The sequence below is a fragment of the Rhyacophila brunnea genome, unplaced genomic scaffold, assembly GCF_057557595.1.
Source record: "Rhyacophila brunnea isolate RB1 unplaced genomic scaffold, BYU_Rbru_1.0 scaffold_23, whole genome shotgun sequence".
Lineage (NCBI taxonomy): Eukaryota > Metazoa > Arthropoda > Insecta > Trichoptera > Rhyacophilidae > Rhyacophila > Rhyacophila brunnea.
The window spans coordinates 1,266,153-1,285,635 of record NW_028232893.1 but is presented as its reverse complement, the minus strand read 5'-3'; the positions used below and the strand labels follow the sequence as shown (position 1 = coordinate 1,285,635).

Below are 19,483 nucleotides of genomic sequence, written 5' to 3'. Positions count from 1 at the left end.
AAAGAAATATTTGCCTAACAGTGAATTTGATTTTTTACTGATTTTACTGAGTAAACAGGTGTACACATTGAATAAATAATATATGCGGATTCGTATTATTTATTTTATTGTTTGATTTATAGGCGCTCATTTTTCTGTCCATTCCTCATCTGAGACATAACATTTATATATTTTGAAAGATGCCTCTCATTATTTCATTGCCAAATGTATACGTGTTACGCCGAATGTGCAAAATTGACTATTACATGAAATGAGCAAAATTTTGCCTAATTCATGTAATAGTCAAGACCGTTGACTTATTCATGAATTAGGTAAATTATCTGCCGAGTGCGTGAATTCGCTAGGGTATGGAATTCTTAAACTGTCAACATGACAGAAGAAAACGTAAATTTAATACGGATGGTTTTATTAGTTATAATTGGACATAATATAATATAATATTATTATTATTAGGTTAGGTTAGGTTAGGTTAGGTTTTGTAATTCTGAATTCAACTGATTGTCAATTTTGAGGTTGGCTAACAAGTGTGAACAAACTATCAAATCATACTATCACAAACAAACAATCGACCATTGCACGATTGATACCCAAGCACGAATCAAATCGCGAAAATACCTTTTAATAAAATTCTTCCGTTATCATATTATGGTTCTAGATTTTTTTGGGCATAGTAAATGGATATGAACGTCATTGTAGTTATTGATTGGTATATTTTTATATTATCAATGACATTTGACACATTTGGTTAGTTTGATTAGTTGCAAAAAACACCACCGGAGCGCTACTATGTAATTTGCCCAATGCATGAACTAGGCAGAAAAATTACAGCCGAATTCGCGCACTTGGCAGATATTTTGCCTTCATGAATAAGGCAACGGGCTTGCATTTTTCATGATTTAGGCAAAATTTTGCCCATTTCATGTAATAGTCAATTTCGTACATTCGGCGTAACATACGCATCAAAAGATATAGAGTAGAGGTTGGCAAAATTTTCTCCACGGAGAGTGCAATACAACCAAAAAATGCCAAGGACATATTACGAGTATTATATAGATATTAAATTTTTGACCACTTATAAGTTTTAAAAAATAATACATAGACAGTAGACACCAAATAAATTTACATTATTTAAAAAAAACACCTCTTAAACATAATAATATATAACTAATAGAAAAAATCTTTTTTAAAAAAAATTCGACACCCAGTAGGATACGAACTTGCGTCTCTCGGGAATCGTGCCCACTGCACTGACCACTATACTAACTAGTGGTTTTTACAAAACTCTCTGAAGTGCTTTCTAATTTGCGTTACTACTGGTAATCGGTTTTGTATTTTTAAATTAAAGTGGGTATTAAATTACCTTAATTATTACTAACTGACGTCCCGGATCACTCCAAGATTTTTTGTTGTAACGTTCTTGAATTTGCTAATAATTTAGTTATGTAAGTATTTCTTTTTTCAATGAATAATTTTATTATTCACAAGATTTGAGAATGTATTATTTTTTATTGAAGATACATAATTTGAAAATCAGAAACATATCGGTTATAAAAGCATAATATTATGGCGTCGGACAAGACAATAACCTGCATCATTCAGATTCCGGCCGATGTGTTTTAGCAATTATGCCACCTATGTCCTACCTAATTACGATGAAATTATTAATAGTCATGCAATTGAAGCCCATTATAAATTTCACTAATATTGGCGAATGAGTTTTGTGGTTTGAATCAAAGTAGGTACAGAATAAATTTTGATTACTATCCAATGTTAGCGTCATTTTTTTTTTAATTATTTTTTTAAAATACACAATATGTTTATGAAATATTTTCAGATACACTGTATTGTAACTAATAAATCAAGAGGGTACACGATTGTTTTATAACAAACATATTAAACCGATAAGAATATAAATTATGTTTCTAAGGATTGATATTATGTTTTTGTGAATGTAACGATTTTTTTTATTTTAAAAATTGTAGGATAATATTTTATAATCCAACAATAACAAAACACAAATAGAAGCGATAATCGTCTGTTTTTTTATACCTGCCATATTGTAATGTAAATAATATTAGTCCGTGAGACGTCTATCCAATCGTGTGTTAGATTCGTTGGACGTTACGACGCCTCGCCAAGTACTATGGTGGCAATTCTACGACATTTTAGTTGTACTTATAGTAATTTTAAATGGATTGGCTCCCATGCTGTTCAACTTAGCCCTCGAATCCGCTATCAGAAAGTCTCAAGTGAACAGGAGCGGCACTATATTAAGCAGACCGAGCCAACTGATTGGCTACGCAGACGACCTCAGCATGATGGGCAGATCCACAGAGATTGCGAAGAAAGAATTTGACTACCTCCAAAGGGCCGCACTAGAGATTGGCTTAAGAGTAAATGAAAACAAAACTAAAGTCATGGTACAAAGCCGACAAAATCAGAGTAGGCTGGGCCAAAATTCCAGTTTTGGAAACCATTAATTTGAGATTGTCAACCGGTTCACATACCTGGGTTCCAATATTACAAATGAGAACGAGGAACTGGAAGAAATAAAAGCCCGAATAACCGCTGCAAATAAATCATACTTCTCATTGCTGCCCGTATTCAAATCCAGAAATATCCACAGAAAAACTAAGACCCGGCTCTATAAAACCGGCATACGCACAGTCGTTGGATACGGGTGCGAGTCATGGACGCTAAATATGAAAGCAGCTAAAATGGTGGACTGCTTTGAGAGAAAGATCCTGAGGTGGATATACGGACTCATGAATGATGGTGGGGAGTGGAGAATTAGGTACAACAAGGAACTATACCGCTTATACCAAGATTCAAAACTCTCCACCTTCATAAAACTCCAGAGGCTAAATTGGGCAGGCCATATCCAGCGCATGCCTGAGTCACGGATACCGAAGAAGATCGTCGAAGGAAACCTAGGGGGGAAAAGACCAGTGAGAAAGCCACGCACACGATGGGGTGATAACATTAAAAAAGATGCCAACCAGCTGCTAAAAATCAGGAACTGGAAAAAAAGTGCGGAGGACCGTTCCGGCTGGAGGACGGCGGTGGAGGAGGCCAGGGCTTGACTTGAGTTGTAGCGCCATCAAAGAAGAAGAAGTAATTTTGAACACACAATTAGTCAGAATACAAACAAATTTAATGAATATTTATTCCAGCAGTAATAGAAACCTACAATACGAAACTGTTGTCATTGATATTATAGTGTATTTTCACACCGCATACGGTTGTATCGCTGGATCACTTCGTAACTAATGTACAGACTTAATGATGATGCATATAATTATTTTCCTACGATTTAATCGTTCACCGGTACAAATCAGAAAAAAATCTGCGAAAAACGTTGCCCGGATAAGACTTTCCGGTCAGGTCGGAAAAGCCAGGTTGGCAATATTTTTTGTCAGCCCTGCTCAATCAACCTTGCTTACATGTTCATATAACGACTTTTTTAAAAACAAGTCTTCAACAAAATCAATTAATAATTCATGAAATCATGTCATGCCTCTTTATTGATGATATTATATTTGCGATATAGGTAATAATTTAAATTTTAAATTATTCGTAATTAGTATGTATCGAAACATATTATTTACACGACTTACAACGCATATGAACATCATATTATTATGCTAAATCTATTCCAAGAGTCATTCATTTTAGATATTATATTTCTCATCATAACAATATCCGCTCCTTACGTAGTGTGTATTGAAGTGTTATTAAGTTAAATTATTTTACGGAAACTCACAATTATTGCAGCTTACTCCATGCATACATAATCTAAAAAAACAATGGCGATGACGTCACAGATAATATTAAAAATTGTATGTGTGAACTAGGCGATTTTTGACTAGCTTAAGATATGCCAAATAATAAAACTGTAATTTTAAAATAAAAGTATGATTTTTTAATAATTCATTTTTTTATTCACAAGATTTAAGAATGTAACATTATTTTTGAAAACACTTATATATAATTATAAAATATATTAAAACCAATAGAAAAAATCTTTTTGAAAAAAGTAAGACAACCCGCAGGAATCGAACCTGCATCTCTCGGGTTTCGCGCCCGTTTCGGTTAAATCATTGTTAATCAATTCTTTCAATATGATACTGCGTTCATTTAAAAGAATATAACCTTTTACCTTCTGGTCGATGCTTGAAAGAGCTACTCACAATTCCCAGTCAATACATTTAAAAGATGACCTTTTCGAATTCTTCCCATTCCCTTCCCACTTCCCAACCTCACATGGCACAGCGGTTTCAAAACTTCGATCTCATCAATTCAATTACTAATTATATATTTTATAACCTACCAGCGACAATTTAAATGGACTGTAAATATTTGGGGTATGGTTTGGATGGGCATGGTGGACTTGGGAAATCCGGGCACTAACCTTTAGTTGACGGTGAGCAGGAAGTCTCCCACTCTTAGCTCCTAGTCCTTCACGCATGGTTATGTCACTCGCGGCTTTGGAGCGTCTGCACAGACGCGCGTGGTCACCCTGTATTTTTTTTGTTTATTGGTTTCAATAAAATTAATTTTGAATGTTGCTTTCACTCTGCATATTTTTTTTAGTAATTAGTTTTACAGAAAATTAGCTCAAACACTACTATTATCTAACATATCTATACATTTCCCTTAATTTTCATATATTTTATACTAATAATATAATATATATTAGTATATATAATATTTTTTATTAATACATGGTTATTATAACAGACATCGCTAAATTATCGATACATTTTAGCCTCACATTTAATACGTAAAGCATATATCACCAAAAATACTCAAATTTAAGCATTTTTAACTAACATTGAAATGTATTGAGTATATTGAATTTAATAACCTAATTTTATGTAGATTTGGGCTTGTATTTATAAGAATTATTAATAACATTTTATTTAGAATTTTATTGCCTTAGCTTGTAATGTCTAGTTCAACCCAATATACGTAGGCTCTTCAGAATGATCAAAGTAACAAGTCTGAAATGTCGAGAAAAACAGAGGTATTTATTACACACAACGACAGCCAAAAACCTAATGCGATACATATATGTCCATACATAAAATATTATGTAAAAGTTTGTAAACTTTAACCGTGCCGTAAATGCACGTGCTGAATCATTTGTTTGAAACTTAACACACGTGCACGATCTGTAAACTTTAACATTAGTCTTAAATTAAATGTATTTTAGAGAGTCCAAAGAGTTCTCGAGTCACTACTTCTGATGGCCGGGTGTAAGCTTAAAATTGATATCAAAATAAAGTTGAAATAATTATTTTATTATCATAGAAATAGGTACTTAAGCATAATATTATAACAAAAATGGTGACTTATTTTCTATTACATAATATTTGTCGCTAGATTTCAAAATCAGCCAAGTCCATAATGGATGAATAGGAGAAAAACAGCTTTTTGTTTTCTCAAATACACAGTCACAAGGGTGAAAGTTTATATTATTTCGAGTATAGAATATTTAAAATTAATAAATTCCACATTTTGATAATGCAGAAATGTTAGAAAGCAGTAGTTCTTCAGCAATTCACAAAAAAATAAAAAATACCTAAAGGTGGATTTGGCTAATTTTGAAATGTAGCGACACATATATACCAATCCGAATTATAATGTGACATTTTCAAACGTTATACATGTGGTGTGGGTGGTCGTTTAAGCATGGTACCTAGCACAATTATTTATGTTATAAAAAAATATTAACTTGCGCCGCGAGCGACTTTTTTACTCTCCATGAAACATACTTATGAGAGAGATTGTTTTTTTTAATGTGGCACATTTATGACTCCAATTTGTTTAACTATAATTCCATCTGAATCTTTGATTTACTGACTTATATTAAGTGCCGCTCTTCGTAAATTCAGTAATAATAATGACTAACTTTCCAATGCAATTCGTCACCTCAATACTACAACTAGGTAACTCTGATTTGGTCATTGTTTTGGAAAATGAAATTTAAACTTTACTTAATTAACTTAAATGTCATCATCAGCCGGGATCAATCCACTGCTGGATGAAGACCTCCCCAAGCTTCTTCCAACTCTCTTGGTCCTGTGTCTTTCGCTGCCGCGTATTTCCGCCGAACTTTACCAGTTCGTCAATCCAGCGGCTTTTAGGGCCGTTTCGTGCCCCTTGGGTACCACTGGATGACGGCATTTGTCCAGCGGCCGTCCTTTCGGCTAGCAATGTGCCCTGCCCATCTCCATTTCAGCTGTTTGGCAACGTCTATTACATCGAGTACTCCTGTCTGCTTCCTAACCCATTCGTTTCTCTTACGGTTCTTTCGCGTGATGCCCAACATACACCTCTCCATGCCTCTCACATCTCTCGTGTTGAGGGTCCACGTCTCGCAGCCATACGTGAGCACGGGTAGCACACATTGATTGAACACCTTACGCTTAAGACATAATGGTAGGTCACTCATGAAGATACTATTCAGACGTCCGAAAGCACTCCATCCCAGCTTTGTTCTTCGAATAATTTCATCGTGTATGCTTCCGTCTATGGGCACCTGCTGTCCGAGATAGACGTAGCTGCTGACTTGCCCGAGTTGGGTGCCATTGACACAGATAATCGCAGGGTCCGAAAAACAGTTCCTCATCACTTTTGTCTTTGAGACATTTATCTTTAGACCGACCGTTTGACTGACATCCGCGAGTTCTTGCATTCTACCTTGGAGGTCTTTCGGGTCTTGTGAGAGTATAACAATATCATCTGCAAAGCGCAGGTGACCGAGGTGCTCCCCATTAATTGGAACACCTTTTTCCTCCCAATCAAGTTAGCCCGTTAGCTCAATAGGCTAGAGCACCCGACTATAAATTAAATGTAAGGTAAAATAATTATTTAAAATAAAAATGGAAAATTGTGTTTGTTTAATTGAGAACAATTTAATAATTTTCAATTGTATGAAAAAATATTGTAGATAATATTATATTGTTTTATTTATTTAATGCATTTTTATGGTTTACATTAATACAGTTCCCATTAACTTCTGACTTACCTAGCTTTATCATATTGTAGAATAATATTCAATGGCTAACTAAATAATAGAGAAAATCAAGTTATCTAGTTGTAGTATTGAGGTGATGAATCATATTCGGACTTTTGCTGTCCGTGTGTTTCGCACCAATAACACCCCACTTGGCTCATTCCAAGATGAAAGTGTAAAAAAAATTAACCATATATGTAACCGTATGTCCTTGCTTGTAGATATTGATATTATGTATATCAGTGCATTTGCACATATTTCATATAAAAAATACATTTTAAATACAGTCGAACTTGGTTATTACGATCACGGAAATAGTAAGATCTCGGATGTAATGAGGAAACATTCATTAACATTTTAGTTTATGATGTTCTCCATACATTTATTCACTTTTATAACGAGCTACTTCTCGGGTATACCGAGCAAAACTGTTAATGTGTCGATCGTTTAAAACAACATTTTTGACCATAAGCCAAAAAATTCCGACCGGGCAGTTAACTAGAACGATGCCGCCGGGATCGGATTACGTATATGACACTAGTCAAGTGTCTAAGTACCTAATTGGTGTTTTCGCCGACAACATTGAAAAAGTATCCACGCATATGGTTGAAATTGCAGGTAAAAAAAATGCAAGCTTTGTGAAGTCAGTAGGTACCTACCAGCGCTGGCGGCTCAGCACATCATTACAATAAACAACTTCTTTTGTAATTTATTAATGCCATGCTTGTTTCGGGTTTTTTACGATGGTTTTCAGATTTTTTATGTTCTATGCTTAAATAGAACGTGGCGCGAAAAATGTTATAAACGATAACACAAGTAATGCTTATAACGAGCAAATTCAGTCGGTCCCATCTTCCTCGTAATAACCAAGTTCGACTGTATAATGTAATTTTAAGCAGTTGTTATGTCATGTTTATTTTGTTCACGGATAGATGTATTTTGGTCTGTTATTATATAGGCATAAGGAAATCATTTTTTTGGTTTGCATGTATTGTTATAAAAATGAAAAAAAACTTAGTACCGTATGTTGTAATAATTTCACTATCACTGCATGTCGCGAGTATGCGTAATATGTTATCTGTAACGCGGTTGTACGATAGCTAAATACTAATTTACGCACACAAGTTATAGTTAATTACAAAAATAATAATTATTTTTTTGATATCATAACTCTCAGATTCTCCCAATGTGGCACCGTTAAGACGGAGAATTTCTTAGTGGTGAATGGCGAAGAAACGGCGCCAGGCGACTGGCCATGGCTGACCGCTATCTACATGATCAAGAAGATGGGACCTATCTTCACTTGTGGAGCTTCACTGATCTCGAGCACGCATGCTGTTACAGGTTTGATTAGTGATATCTAACTTTTTTTGTTTGGCAGAACCCTTGGAGGGCTTAAAAACTCTAAGAACCCCTACATAGTTGACACATATTAAGATTGAAAAGGGTTAAATATTTAAAAAAAAAAACTATACATCAGTAAGCAGTGATATACCTCACCACCATCAAACACCATCTGTAAATTGTGGTATTGTTTCAATGAAAACAAATTCGTATTACTGACAAAGTTTAGTGTGCACTATTTACAGCGGATCTTAACAGCTTACCTCCACCCATTGCCACTGGAATCTAATGGTTACCCGGTTAACCGGTTTCGGCTTAAACCGGTTAGGATGCTTTACGATATACTAATAAAATTCTCAAGTTTGCTTATTAAGGCTATAATACTTCAGCTGGGGCACGGTCTAAAATGATCGTGACTACGCGACGCGAAGATTGTGCAAACAACGAGTGCAGAACAAAACATAATTTGTCATAAAAATTCAACATGCGTCCATTTAATGTTATGTTTATTGTTCTATTAGTAATAATAATATATTTATTAGGCCCACGGTGGCCGCGCGGCTTAAGCGTTGGACTATAACGCCGTGGGTCCCAGGTTCGAACCCTGGGTCTGGCAAGTACACATATTGTTTTTCAATTTGTGGGTGTCAGGGTATGGACCTGATAGGTTGAGCAAGTGGCTGACACCCATTTCTCGTAAAAAACAAAATCATTCAATACAAATCTCTACTCTGTGGAGGCCCATATTATGATCCTATTAGGATCGGACATGGTCGAAACCAAAGAAAGAATTTATTGACATGTTTTTTTTTTCAAGTAAATGGGTAACGTTTTTTAGTCATGGCACCTACTTTTTTTTTTAATAAACGCAAAATCTTTTCTTACAGCCGGCCACTGCGTCACGAAACAGGGAAAGCCGTACCCCTTGGAAGATCTATTCCTCGGCTTCGGAAACTTTAAGCTCTTCGACTTCGGTAACCAAAACGGCCAGACGCGCGCCCCCCTCCAAATCTTGGTACACCCAAGCTACTCCAACACTCCGATCTACGCAGACATTGCAGTGGTTGTCGTCGCGGAAGTCACCTTTACGGCGTTCGTGAGACCGGTGTGTCTATGGCAGGGAGAAGTTAGCCTAACCACCATTGTAGGAAAATATGGAACGGTAACATATTATTATTCATTTTAACGACTTAAGGGCGGACGTGCTCAGCGTGGGTCAAAATGGAGCTTTTATTCTATTTTCAAAGCATGATCCTGGACATTCGTTAAACGTTGTATATAATCTATTTGTATAATTTTGAAGCCTTATTATCCTTAATATTTATTTTAAACATTTGATGAATGCATTAAGTATTTTTATTACATAAAATAGTATTCTTTTTAACCTCTCGCTCTAATGTTTTAGAATATAGTCATATTTCAGTACATAAATGTGCAGTGGTGTTAAGATTTTTTACATTTATTAATTTTTAAACGCATTTATAAAACCATTAGTATAATTTATGTCGACATTATTATAGTGAAATATTTACGATAAAAAATTATATTGATAATCTCTGTGATCCCAAATTTGACAAGAATTAGGCATTTTATTATTCAAAAAATGGGCATGATTAACACATTTGAAGATAGTTCTAAAGATACTGATTATAAGTTATGTCTTTGACCATTCAAATGTGATAAACATCCTACGAATAATGATTGCCTTATAATAATTATAAGAATAAGGTTTTTTAAGATTTATGGCTACGGCCGTATGTTGTAGCTAACCTATTGACATGACCCGGCTCGCGGCTAGCTCTTAAATGTGGCCGGGCTGTCACTAAGGATGCAGAGGATGAACTGGGGAGGTGTGGTTCTCCCTTGTAGTAATACAACTTTTGATTCCCCAAATAAAACTCTCAGTTGGTGTGGTACCGAATTTATTCAGGTTCTAGTTCACGGTTTCACAATAAAGTTGTTTGTCATTGTTCTCGCAATTAAATCTCATTAAAGTGTCAGTAAACTATTTATTCGTTCGCTATAGAATCTCTGTGAAATCTTTCACAAGTTTCTAAAAAGTCATACCTAACTCAGGGAATGTATACGCAGATGTTCTTTGAATATTTTTATTTCATAAAATGTTTTCTCGTAAGAAAAATTATAATTTGTTCTTTAGTCACATAGTATTGGGTTTATAAAAAAAATAGAATTTATTTTATTGTTGTTTACAAACTTGTTTACAAAATTTATTTATGTTTACAGCATGTTTACAAATATTTATTTGTGTTTACAAACTTGTTTACAAAAGGTTTGTTTATGTTTACAAACTTGTTCACAATTGTTTATTTATATTGACAAATTTATTTACTAAAATTTGTTTTTATAATTATTGTTTACTTAATAAAGTTTCAAAAATTTATTTTATAATCCCGAAATAATTTCTAAAATTTATTATTACAAACTGAATTTATTAATTTGTTTTTATCAAAAAAAATCGATCGCGTAATTTATTCCGATTACGTCACCTCGTACGATGCGTAATGAAAAAGAAAATTACTCCGCGGCACACGTCACTACCGACAGATACGTGGTATTCGCGTTACGTTACGCCCGCCGATGGGGTCTTACTGTACGTATATTTCACGAATGCTAATGAGAACCATGTCTCGCAAACTGCAGAGAGGACTGCTGCTCTGTTGAAGATTGCTGGTGAATAGTGTAGAAAACTAATGATTATACGGAAAAAAGTGTCACCTTTTATACCCTCAGGATAGAGGTTTAATAGGAAACAGTCCGTAAAGGAAGGAAGATTTATCTCTTTCTCTCATGAGATAAATTTACGTATATCTCCCGTTCCTGACAACTTTCTAATAGAGATAACTTCCACTTTAGTCGGGTTGAATTTACTCTACTTTATTTTTGCAAAATTAAGTTTCAATAGGGGTTTTTTAAACACCCTCTAGAACATGTTTCTTAATTGCGCAGTTACGATGACGTAACCAAAATAGTTGATTTTGTATAATTTTACGTGTTCAAACAAAGGGGAAAGTTTTTAGCTTTCCAACGAGGTATCGGAATAGGTATTCGCGTACTAGATAAGGGGATGGCAGTCTTTAATTTTAAAATGACAGAACGAAAGGGTTACACCCACGTCCTGGTCTTTTCCACCACTCTAGGTTATTTTAGGCCAATAGATTTTTACTAAGTTTTAATAAAACTGTTTGGTCCCTCTGAGACTTTCTCATTCGATAATTACCTTTCGGGCAAATATTATTACGTAAAAATACTATAATATCACACTTAACATTTACACGTAAGTATATAAATGTTTGATTTTAACAAGATGTTAATTATGAGTAACTACCAATTTATTCAATCTTTCATAGTAGCTTTTTCATAGTAATTTAAATGCAATCTTTAATCTATTTTTATCTCGCGACGCAAAACAGCTGAGCTGCGTATTTGACCGAGACAGATTTTCTTCAAAGTTCAAGGTCGCGCGTTATTCTGTGTTTTTATGATGCGATACTTCATTATTTTATTTACCTAGGACGCGATTGAGATTTATTATTGTTTATGGGCAGAAACCCATTTATACCATGGTTTCAAGTTTTTCTAATAGTTACTTTTATAATATTTATTATAGTTAGCGAGTTATAGTATGACTAAAGTCTATAATTAATAATTACGCGTCTATAAACATAGGTACGCATTTATAATATTTTTATAATGATAGTTTGCTTCTATTTTGTTTTAATAAAATTAGTGTTAAAATTCGTTGCTCATAATTATACAGTACACAAATTTATAAATGTTAATTTTTCTTTTTCAATTTCCATACATTTCTATTACTCATATAAAAATTATTCAAGCATGTACTTGTCAAATTTTACGTAAACAATTTCTCTCATAATTTATTTTCTAAGTTTAATGGAGATTATCCGGCAATCTATATTTAAAATAGATCGCGGTCGAAATACGCGACGTGACATTTCGAGGCCTGTGATCACAGTGTTACAATTACACTCGATCAGTCTCGATTTTCTGAAGCGAAACTTTTACGTAAAATTTTTATTACATTTACAAAAGAAAAGGTTAACAATATACATTTACTTTCTACTACTAAACGATTACGCTACTGGTTACCTGTTCATGGTCTTTTTCGACCATTTCATTTCTGCTCCTTCCATAGTTTAGAACCATGGGACTTATATATCCTGTTTGTACTTTGCCGTGAGGTTGTCGCACGGCTATTGAGAAGTAGAATTGACTATAAGGCTAGATTTTTATAGTTATGTCGTTAAACCATACTCTGCCACAAACACTAACTGAAGGTCGGCGTTTTTGTTCATGTCACTATGTTGTAGACATGTACCTAACCAAAAAAAAACTTTTTTTTAACGGTACATGTTCAAATACGCGCGTTATCATGATCTTAGTTTTAGTTTGTCAATTTATGGCTACGGCCGTATGTTGTAGCTTAACCACTGGGGAATGCCAAAAGAAATGGCGTATTTCAAAAAAACACTACCTTATTCTTAGGTCAATAATTATTATAAAGCAATCATTATTCGTAGGATGTTTATCACATTTGAATGGTCAAAGACATAGCTTATAATCAGTATCTTTAGAATTATCTTCAAATGTGTTAATTTTGCCCATTTTTTGAATAATAAAATGCCTAATTCTTGTCAAATTTGGGATCACAGAGATTATCAATATAATTTTTTATCGTGAATATTTTACAAAAATTATCTCGTAATAAATTATACCTACTAATGGTTTCATAAATGCGTTTAAAAATTAATAAACGTAAAAAATCTTGCACCAAAAACACCACTGCACAGTTATGTACCGAAATATGACTATATTCTAAAACATTAGAGCGAAGGTTTAAAAGAATACTATTTTATGTAACAAAAATACTTTATGCAGTCATCAAATGTTTAAAATAACTATAAAGGATAATAAGGCTTCAAAATTATATAAATAGATTATCTACAACGTTTAAGGAGTGTCCAGGATCATGGTTTGAAAATACAATAAAAACTCAATTTTGACCTTCGACGAGCATGTTCCCCCTTAATACTCAAGACCAGAGCGACTACCAGTTACGGGTCATGAGACAACCGTGATTTATTTGATTTGACATTTGGTTATCTCGAGTGACATCAAGAAAGCGGGCGTGTGCAGGCTTGTTATAGCTTAGCCGTTGCTGAGTGTCACTTGTAAATTAATCGCACACCGCTGTGTTTACATGGTGTTTCGTCTATCGAGTACTCTTTCGGAGTTAGCTCAAGTGACATCAAGAAAGCGGTCGTGTGCAGGCTTGTTATAGCTTAGCCGTCCTGTGTAAACCCCCCCATAGATTTCCCCTCAAATTACAGTCCACTGCTAAAAGCGCTACCAATAGTAGATAATGCCACTTTTAAGCGGACGAAAATGGTCCTGATTAATAGTAAAATAAGTGGAGTTAGTACGAAATATTTAAATTAATAATTACATTATGTACTTTCAGTTAGTGGGCTGGGGAAACGATGGTTCTGGGACGGCGCACACGAGTGAACCTCGGATGCTAGACGTCCCCATTGTCAGCACAGAGACCTGCAAAGCTTCACGGAGTGATTTCCACTCCCTCACATCTAACACAACTCTATGTGCAGGTAAAGAAAGATTTAATGCATACCTTAATATATTTTTATTATTACAACTATGCACATGTTTTATGTAACAGTACCTGTCCCGATCCAGATTTCCCTCTGATCAGCTTCAACTACTTGGCGGTACACATCACGGGAGATTGCCTTTTGCATAGAGAGCTCGCTATCCCAAAAGGATTGGCTGGAGCAACATTCAACTACGGAGTGTCTGTCACTCCATTGTACTCGGTTAAAACCAAATGCCGCCTATTCGACACTTGGATTCTGACGGTGCTGCTTTACGGTAGCGAATCATGGCACCTTACGAAGTCTCAGAGCAACCGTATACTGAGCTTCGAAAACAGATGTTTGCGACGGATACGAGGTGGTATGACTTTAGGAGCAACGAGGAGATAAAAGAGTGCAAAAAGCAGCCTCTCATGACGCTGAGAGTGAAGTGGCGACGTTGGACCTGGCTCGGCCACGTGTTCTGGATGTCAGAAGAGAATTTCAACCTGGCTTGCATGCTCTTCAAGATTAACGGATTCCGGCGTCCCGGAAGGCCGCTGAATACTATCTACAGAATGTATACGGCGGAGCTGCGGGATGATGGTTTGACATGAAGTGATCCAAGAAGACTGGCGAGCGGCTGGGATTCTTGGAGGCGCCTAGCGCCTAGTGGTGTCTGTATGTTCCAACTAAGGGGCGGATATGGCCGAAGAAGATACACAATATGTAGCGAGTCGGGAATATTTTTCACTTAACAACACCGTTACGATGGTAACACCACACGTAGGGATTGCAATATTAAATGAAAATATTGATAGGGTTATTTCGGTATTTACGTCAAAATAGGCATAAAAATAATTACAAGATAAAAAGAACTTTTTATGTACAAAGTTTTTAAATTTTCTATTGAATCATATAAACTTGACTTGACTAGCTTAAGCGATCAAAAAAAATTGTACTTGATAGAAATAATACTGAATTGTCATATTGATTTCCATAGTAACGCGGACGCATATATTAATATTAATAATTTAGTTGCTAGGATCCTCTTAGCAACCAATAATAGTTTTACTTTTTACGGATTTCTTACGAAATAACTTTTCATACAAAACAGAATTAACTGAAAATGAAATCAATTCTACTTAAAGATGGCTAAAAGTATTTAAAAATGCATTGGCATCGTGTTCTGACATATTCTAAAAGTTTCAGATGTCTAGCTAGTCGGGAAGTTAGTTAAAAATCGATTGCAAGATTTGTACCGGACGAACAACCGCCGGACAAATAAGAATACGAGCTAAGAAAAACGTTGTAATAAATAAATAAACACTTGAGGAACCATTCGTGTTGAATTCTAATGAGTAGTTTCTTCCATTTGCGCTATTTAGTAGCAGTATTGCACTAAAATTCTTCATGTGTTTTTTTTTATTTTGCGTAAATTACAAACAAAAATTACAACACTCTTCTTCTAATTCTTAAGGTAAATGCTTCGCCTAGCACAGTGGTCGGCAAACTCATTAGTCAACAGAGCCAAATATCAATAGTACAATGGCAAACACTCAATGTAAATAATGGTTTTGCATATCCTTGGAAAGTGTGGGTAAGTCAGGTAAAAACGATTTTAAGTTGTCATCAATAAGACGACTTCTCAATTTACTCTTGATTTCTTCTCTAGAATTCTCTTTACCAACCACAAAACTTGATATAATAACATTATTGGAAGCTTGTATTCAGTAATCAAATAGGTACAAAACTTAATTTTTCTTGACTCTTCTAAAGCTCCTCAACTGCTTTCTTCCTTGCATCACCTACAGGATATTTAGTGCAAAATATCGCGTATTTAGTTGTAAAGATCATCATCATTATCAGGGGCGCGACAACCCGGTGTGGGTCCTGGCCTCCTCCAACAGCTCCCTCCACCTGTCCCTATCCAGTGTGGCCGCTTTCCAATTTGGTACCCCCAGAATACGGCAGTCACTGGCAGCTCCATCCAACCAGCGAATATTTAGCCTCTCTCTTCTTCTACGTCCTATTGGATTGCTGGACATCACTCTCTTTGCCGGTTCATTGTCATTCATACGGTGCACATGACCTAGCCATCGCAGTCTCCCAATCTTAATTGATTGAACTGCGCTGCAATCTTCGTACAGCCCGTAGAGCTCAGCATTATATCTTCTCCTCCAATTAGTGCCATCCCTGATCGGTCCATATATACGGCGGAGAATTTTTCTTGGGCTCGTTCATTTCGCAGAGTTATTGTCCAGGTTTCCGATGGGTAGGTGAGCACTGGCTTTACAAGTGTCTTGTAAAGAGTGCTTTTAGTTCGGCGAGATAGCATGCGGGACTTAAAATGTCTTAACAGGCCAAAGTAGCATTTAGTTGTAAAGTGTCTCTCTAAATTTGAATGCGCCGATTTTTCCCGACAATTAATAATATAAGCCATTTAAGTTTTGAATAAACGCGAAAGTGTCGGTCCATTCAGCTTTAAATTCATGGTTTTTGTCTTCCGTTTTTCTTTGCTTCTTCTTTGTAGCCATGTCAAATAGGGCAAAAGGCATTTGCGGCAGAGTCGTACTCAAGGGGCCAAAGAGCCGCGGTTTGCTGATCACTGGCCTAGCAGGTAGATACACATAGATACACATCCCACTCCAAGGTTATTGAGGCTTATAAATGCCACATTTTTACGTTTTTCTTAGCTCGTATTCATATTTGTCCGGTGGTTATTTCTCCGGTACAAATCTTGCAATCGATTTTAAACTAACTTCCCGAGTAGCTAGACATCTGAAACTTTTAGAATATATCAGAACACGATGCCAATGCAATTTTTAATACTTTTAACCATCTTTAAGTAGAATTGAATTCATTTTCAGTTAATTCTGTTTTGTAGGAAAAGTTATTTCGATACCATTATTGGTTGCTAAGCGGATGGTCCTAGCAACTAAATTATTAATATATACGTGCGTTACTATGGAAATCAATATGACATGACGTCAAAATGACATTTCAGTATTATTTCTATCAAGTACAATTTCTTTTGATCGTTTAAGCTAGTCAAGTCAAGTTTATATGATTCAACAGAAAATTTAAAAACATTGTATTTAAAAAGTTCTTTTTGTCTTGTAATTATTAATAACCTTATCACTGCCAGCCAACTTTTACTAGGTATACACCACGGTGGCGGCTTAAGCGTTGGACTATCACGCCGTGGGTCCCAGGTTCAAATCCTGGGTCTGGCAAGTACACATATTGTTTTTCACTGTGTGTGTGAGCCACGGTATGGACCTAATAGGTTGAGCAAGTGGTTGACATCCATTTCTCGTAAAAAACAAAATCTGTTAATAGAAAACCTCTACTCTGTGGAGGCTCATATTATGATCCTATTAGGATCGGACATGGTCGGAAAAAAAATACACTACTTGTAGGCCAGCTATTTTTGGAATACAATAAATCCCTAAAAAAATTGAAATAGGAACAGAATGATAAATATTTGTGGAAAATTATCAAATCAACATGTTTCTCGATTTTATCGTGAATATTTTTATACTAAAATGATAAATATTTAAACCGATGGTTTGGTGGGCTGAGGAAGCACCTCACCAGATCTTTCTTTACACATGCATATTTTATTGTTTATTTAAGAGTGTATCATAATTCGATTCGATAACTTTGGACGATCACGATCTTGAATGCACAAGAATCAGTGACGTCCCTAGACCAAATGCCGCCCTATTTTTTATACAGAATTTTTTATCATCCTTGCATGACTAATATTATCTAAGAAATGTGTTGTATGGATACATTACTAACAAAATATCGTCTCTGTTCTGGCAGAACACACTAACTGGAGAATACTAGTTTTAAGTTCAATTTCAAAAATCGCGAATGACTGGTAACATATTTGGATAAATCAATTATGTCAGTGTGTACATACCTATAATTCAAATATAATTCGGAAATATGTACGTGCCATTGCTAGTCATCAAAGATGTGACGTTCAAAGACAACGGAAGTAAACTAGACATCGCGAACCTGACAAAAAATCAGGCCTGTAAAACCTTTTATGTTAATTAATACATTTTGTTTCCAATCAGTGAGCTCAATCTTTTAATAGAAAGATATTTCCGTTACTACTAAGTTAAGGTACCTATTTCTATTACACCTAATGATTCTCTTCGATTTGCCGCCCTTCGAGTAATTGCCGCCCCCAAGCGATGCTTAATCTGCCTAACCCCACGGGACGTCACTGGCAAGAACCATCTGTAGTCTGGTGTTTATTGGTTTAATGTTGACGATTTCGCGTAATGTACCCGGGAAACATATTATATACAGTCAAACTTGGTTATTACGATCACGGAAATAGCGAGATCTCGGATGTAATGAGGGAACATTTGTTGAAAATTTAGTTTATTCACTTTTATAACGAGCTACTTCTCGGGTATTCCGAGCAAAACTGTTAATGTGTCGATCGTTTAAAAACAACATTTTCGACCCTAAGCAATAAAATCCGACCGGGCAGTTAACTAGACCGATGCCGCCGGGATCAGATTGCGTTTATAACACTAGTTAAGTGTCTAAATACCTAATTGGTGTTTTCGCCGACAACATTGAAAAAATATCCACGCATTGAAATTGCATGTAAAAAATCCAAGCTTTGTGAAGTCAGTAGGTACCTACCAGCGCTGGTGGCTCAGTACTTCATTACAATAAACAACTTCTTTTGTATTTTATGAATGCCATGCTTGTTTCGGGGATTTTTACGATGGTTTTCACAAAATTTTTAATGTTCTATGCTTAAATAGAATATGGTGCGAAAAATTTTATATAACGATAAAACGAGTAATGTTTATAACGAGCAAATGCAGTCGATCCCATCTTCCTCGTAAATCAAGAATCGTCGAGCTCCTCAAAATAGCCATCAACCGCAGACTCCACCTCTTCATTGTTGGCAAATTTTTTACCACCGACCCATTTTTTTCAAGTTTGGAAACAGAAAATAATCCGAGGGAGCTAAATCTGGTGAATAGGGTGAGTGAGGAATATGTGAACTGATGAATTGTCCTGATGAAACGAAGCTGTCTTTTTCGCCAAATGCGGTTGTTTTTTCTTGATTTCATCATTCAAACGCTGCAATAAGTTTGCATAATACACGCCGTTGATTGATTTTCCTTTCTGAAGATAATCAATGAAAATTACCCCACGCGCATCCCAAAAAACTGACGCCATGACCTTGCCTGCAGATGAAACTATCTTCGCCTTCTTTGGAGCCGATTCTCCCCTTTCAGTCAATTGTTTTGACTGTTCTCTTGTCTCAGGTGTGAAGTGATGGACCCATTTTTCATTCATGGTTATGAATAGACGCAAAAACTTTATTGCTGTGAAACTTCGCCAAACACTCGATTGAAATATTCTCACGATGCTGTTGTTGTTCCATTGTGAGTAATCGCGGCACCCACCTTGCGCACAGCTTTCTCATGTCCTCATAATAACCAAG

At 35.5% G+C, this 19,483-nt stretch overlaps 1 protein-coding gene across 1 annotated transcript in view; it reads left to right on the top strand.

Moving 5' to 3' along the window:
• The window catches only part of LOC147069323 (serine protease gd-like), a 49,318-nt gene that overhangs the window by 29,487 nt on the left and 348 nt on the right, over positions 1-19,483 (top strand). Inside the window, exons 4-6 of the mRNA XM_085950737.1 lie at positions 8,199-8,365; positions 9,253-9,380; positions 13,866-14,010. Of these exons, the coding sequence (XP_085806863.1) occupies positions 8,199-8,365; positions 9,253-9,380; positions 13,866-14,010 (440 nt within the window). The remainder of the gene's footprint in view (positions 1-8,198; positions 8,366-9,252; positions 9,381-13,865; positions 14,011-19,483) is intronic.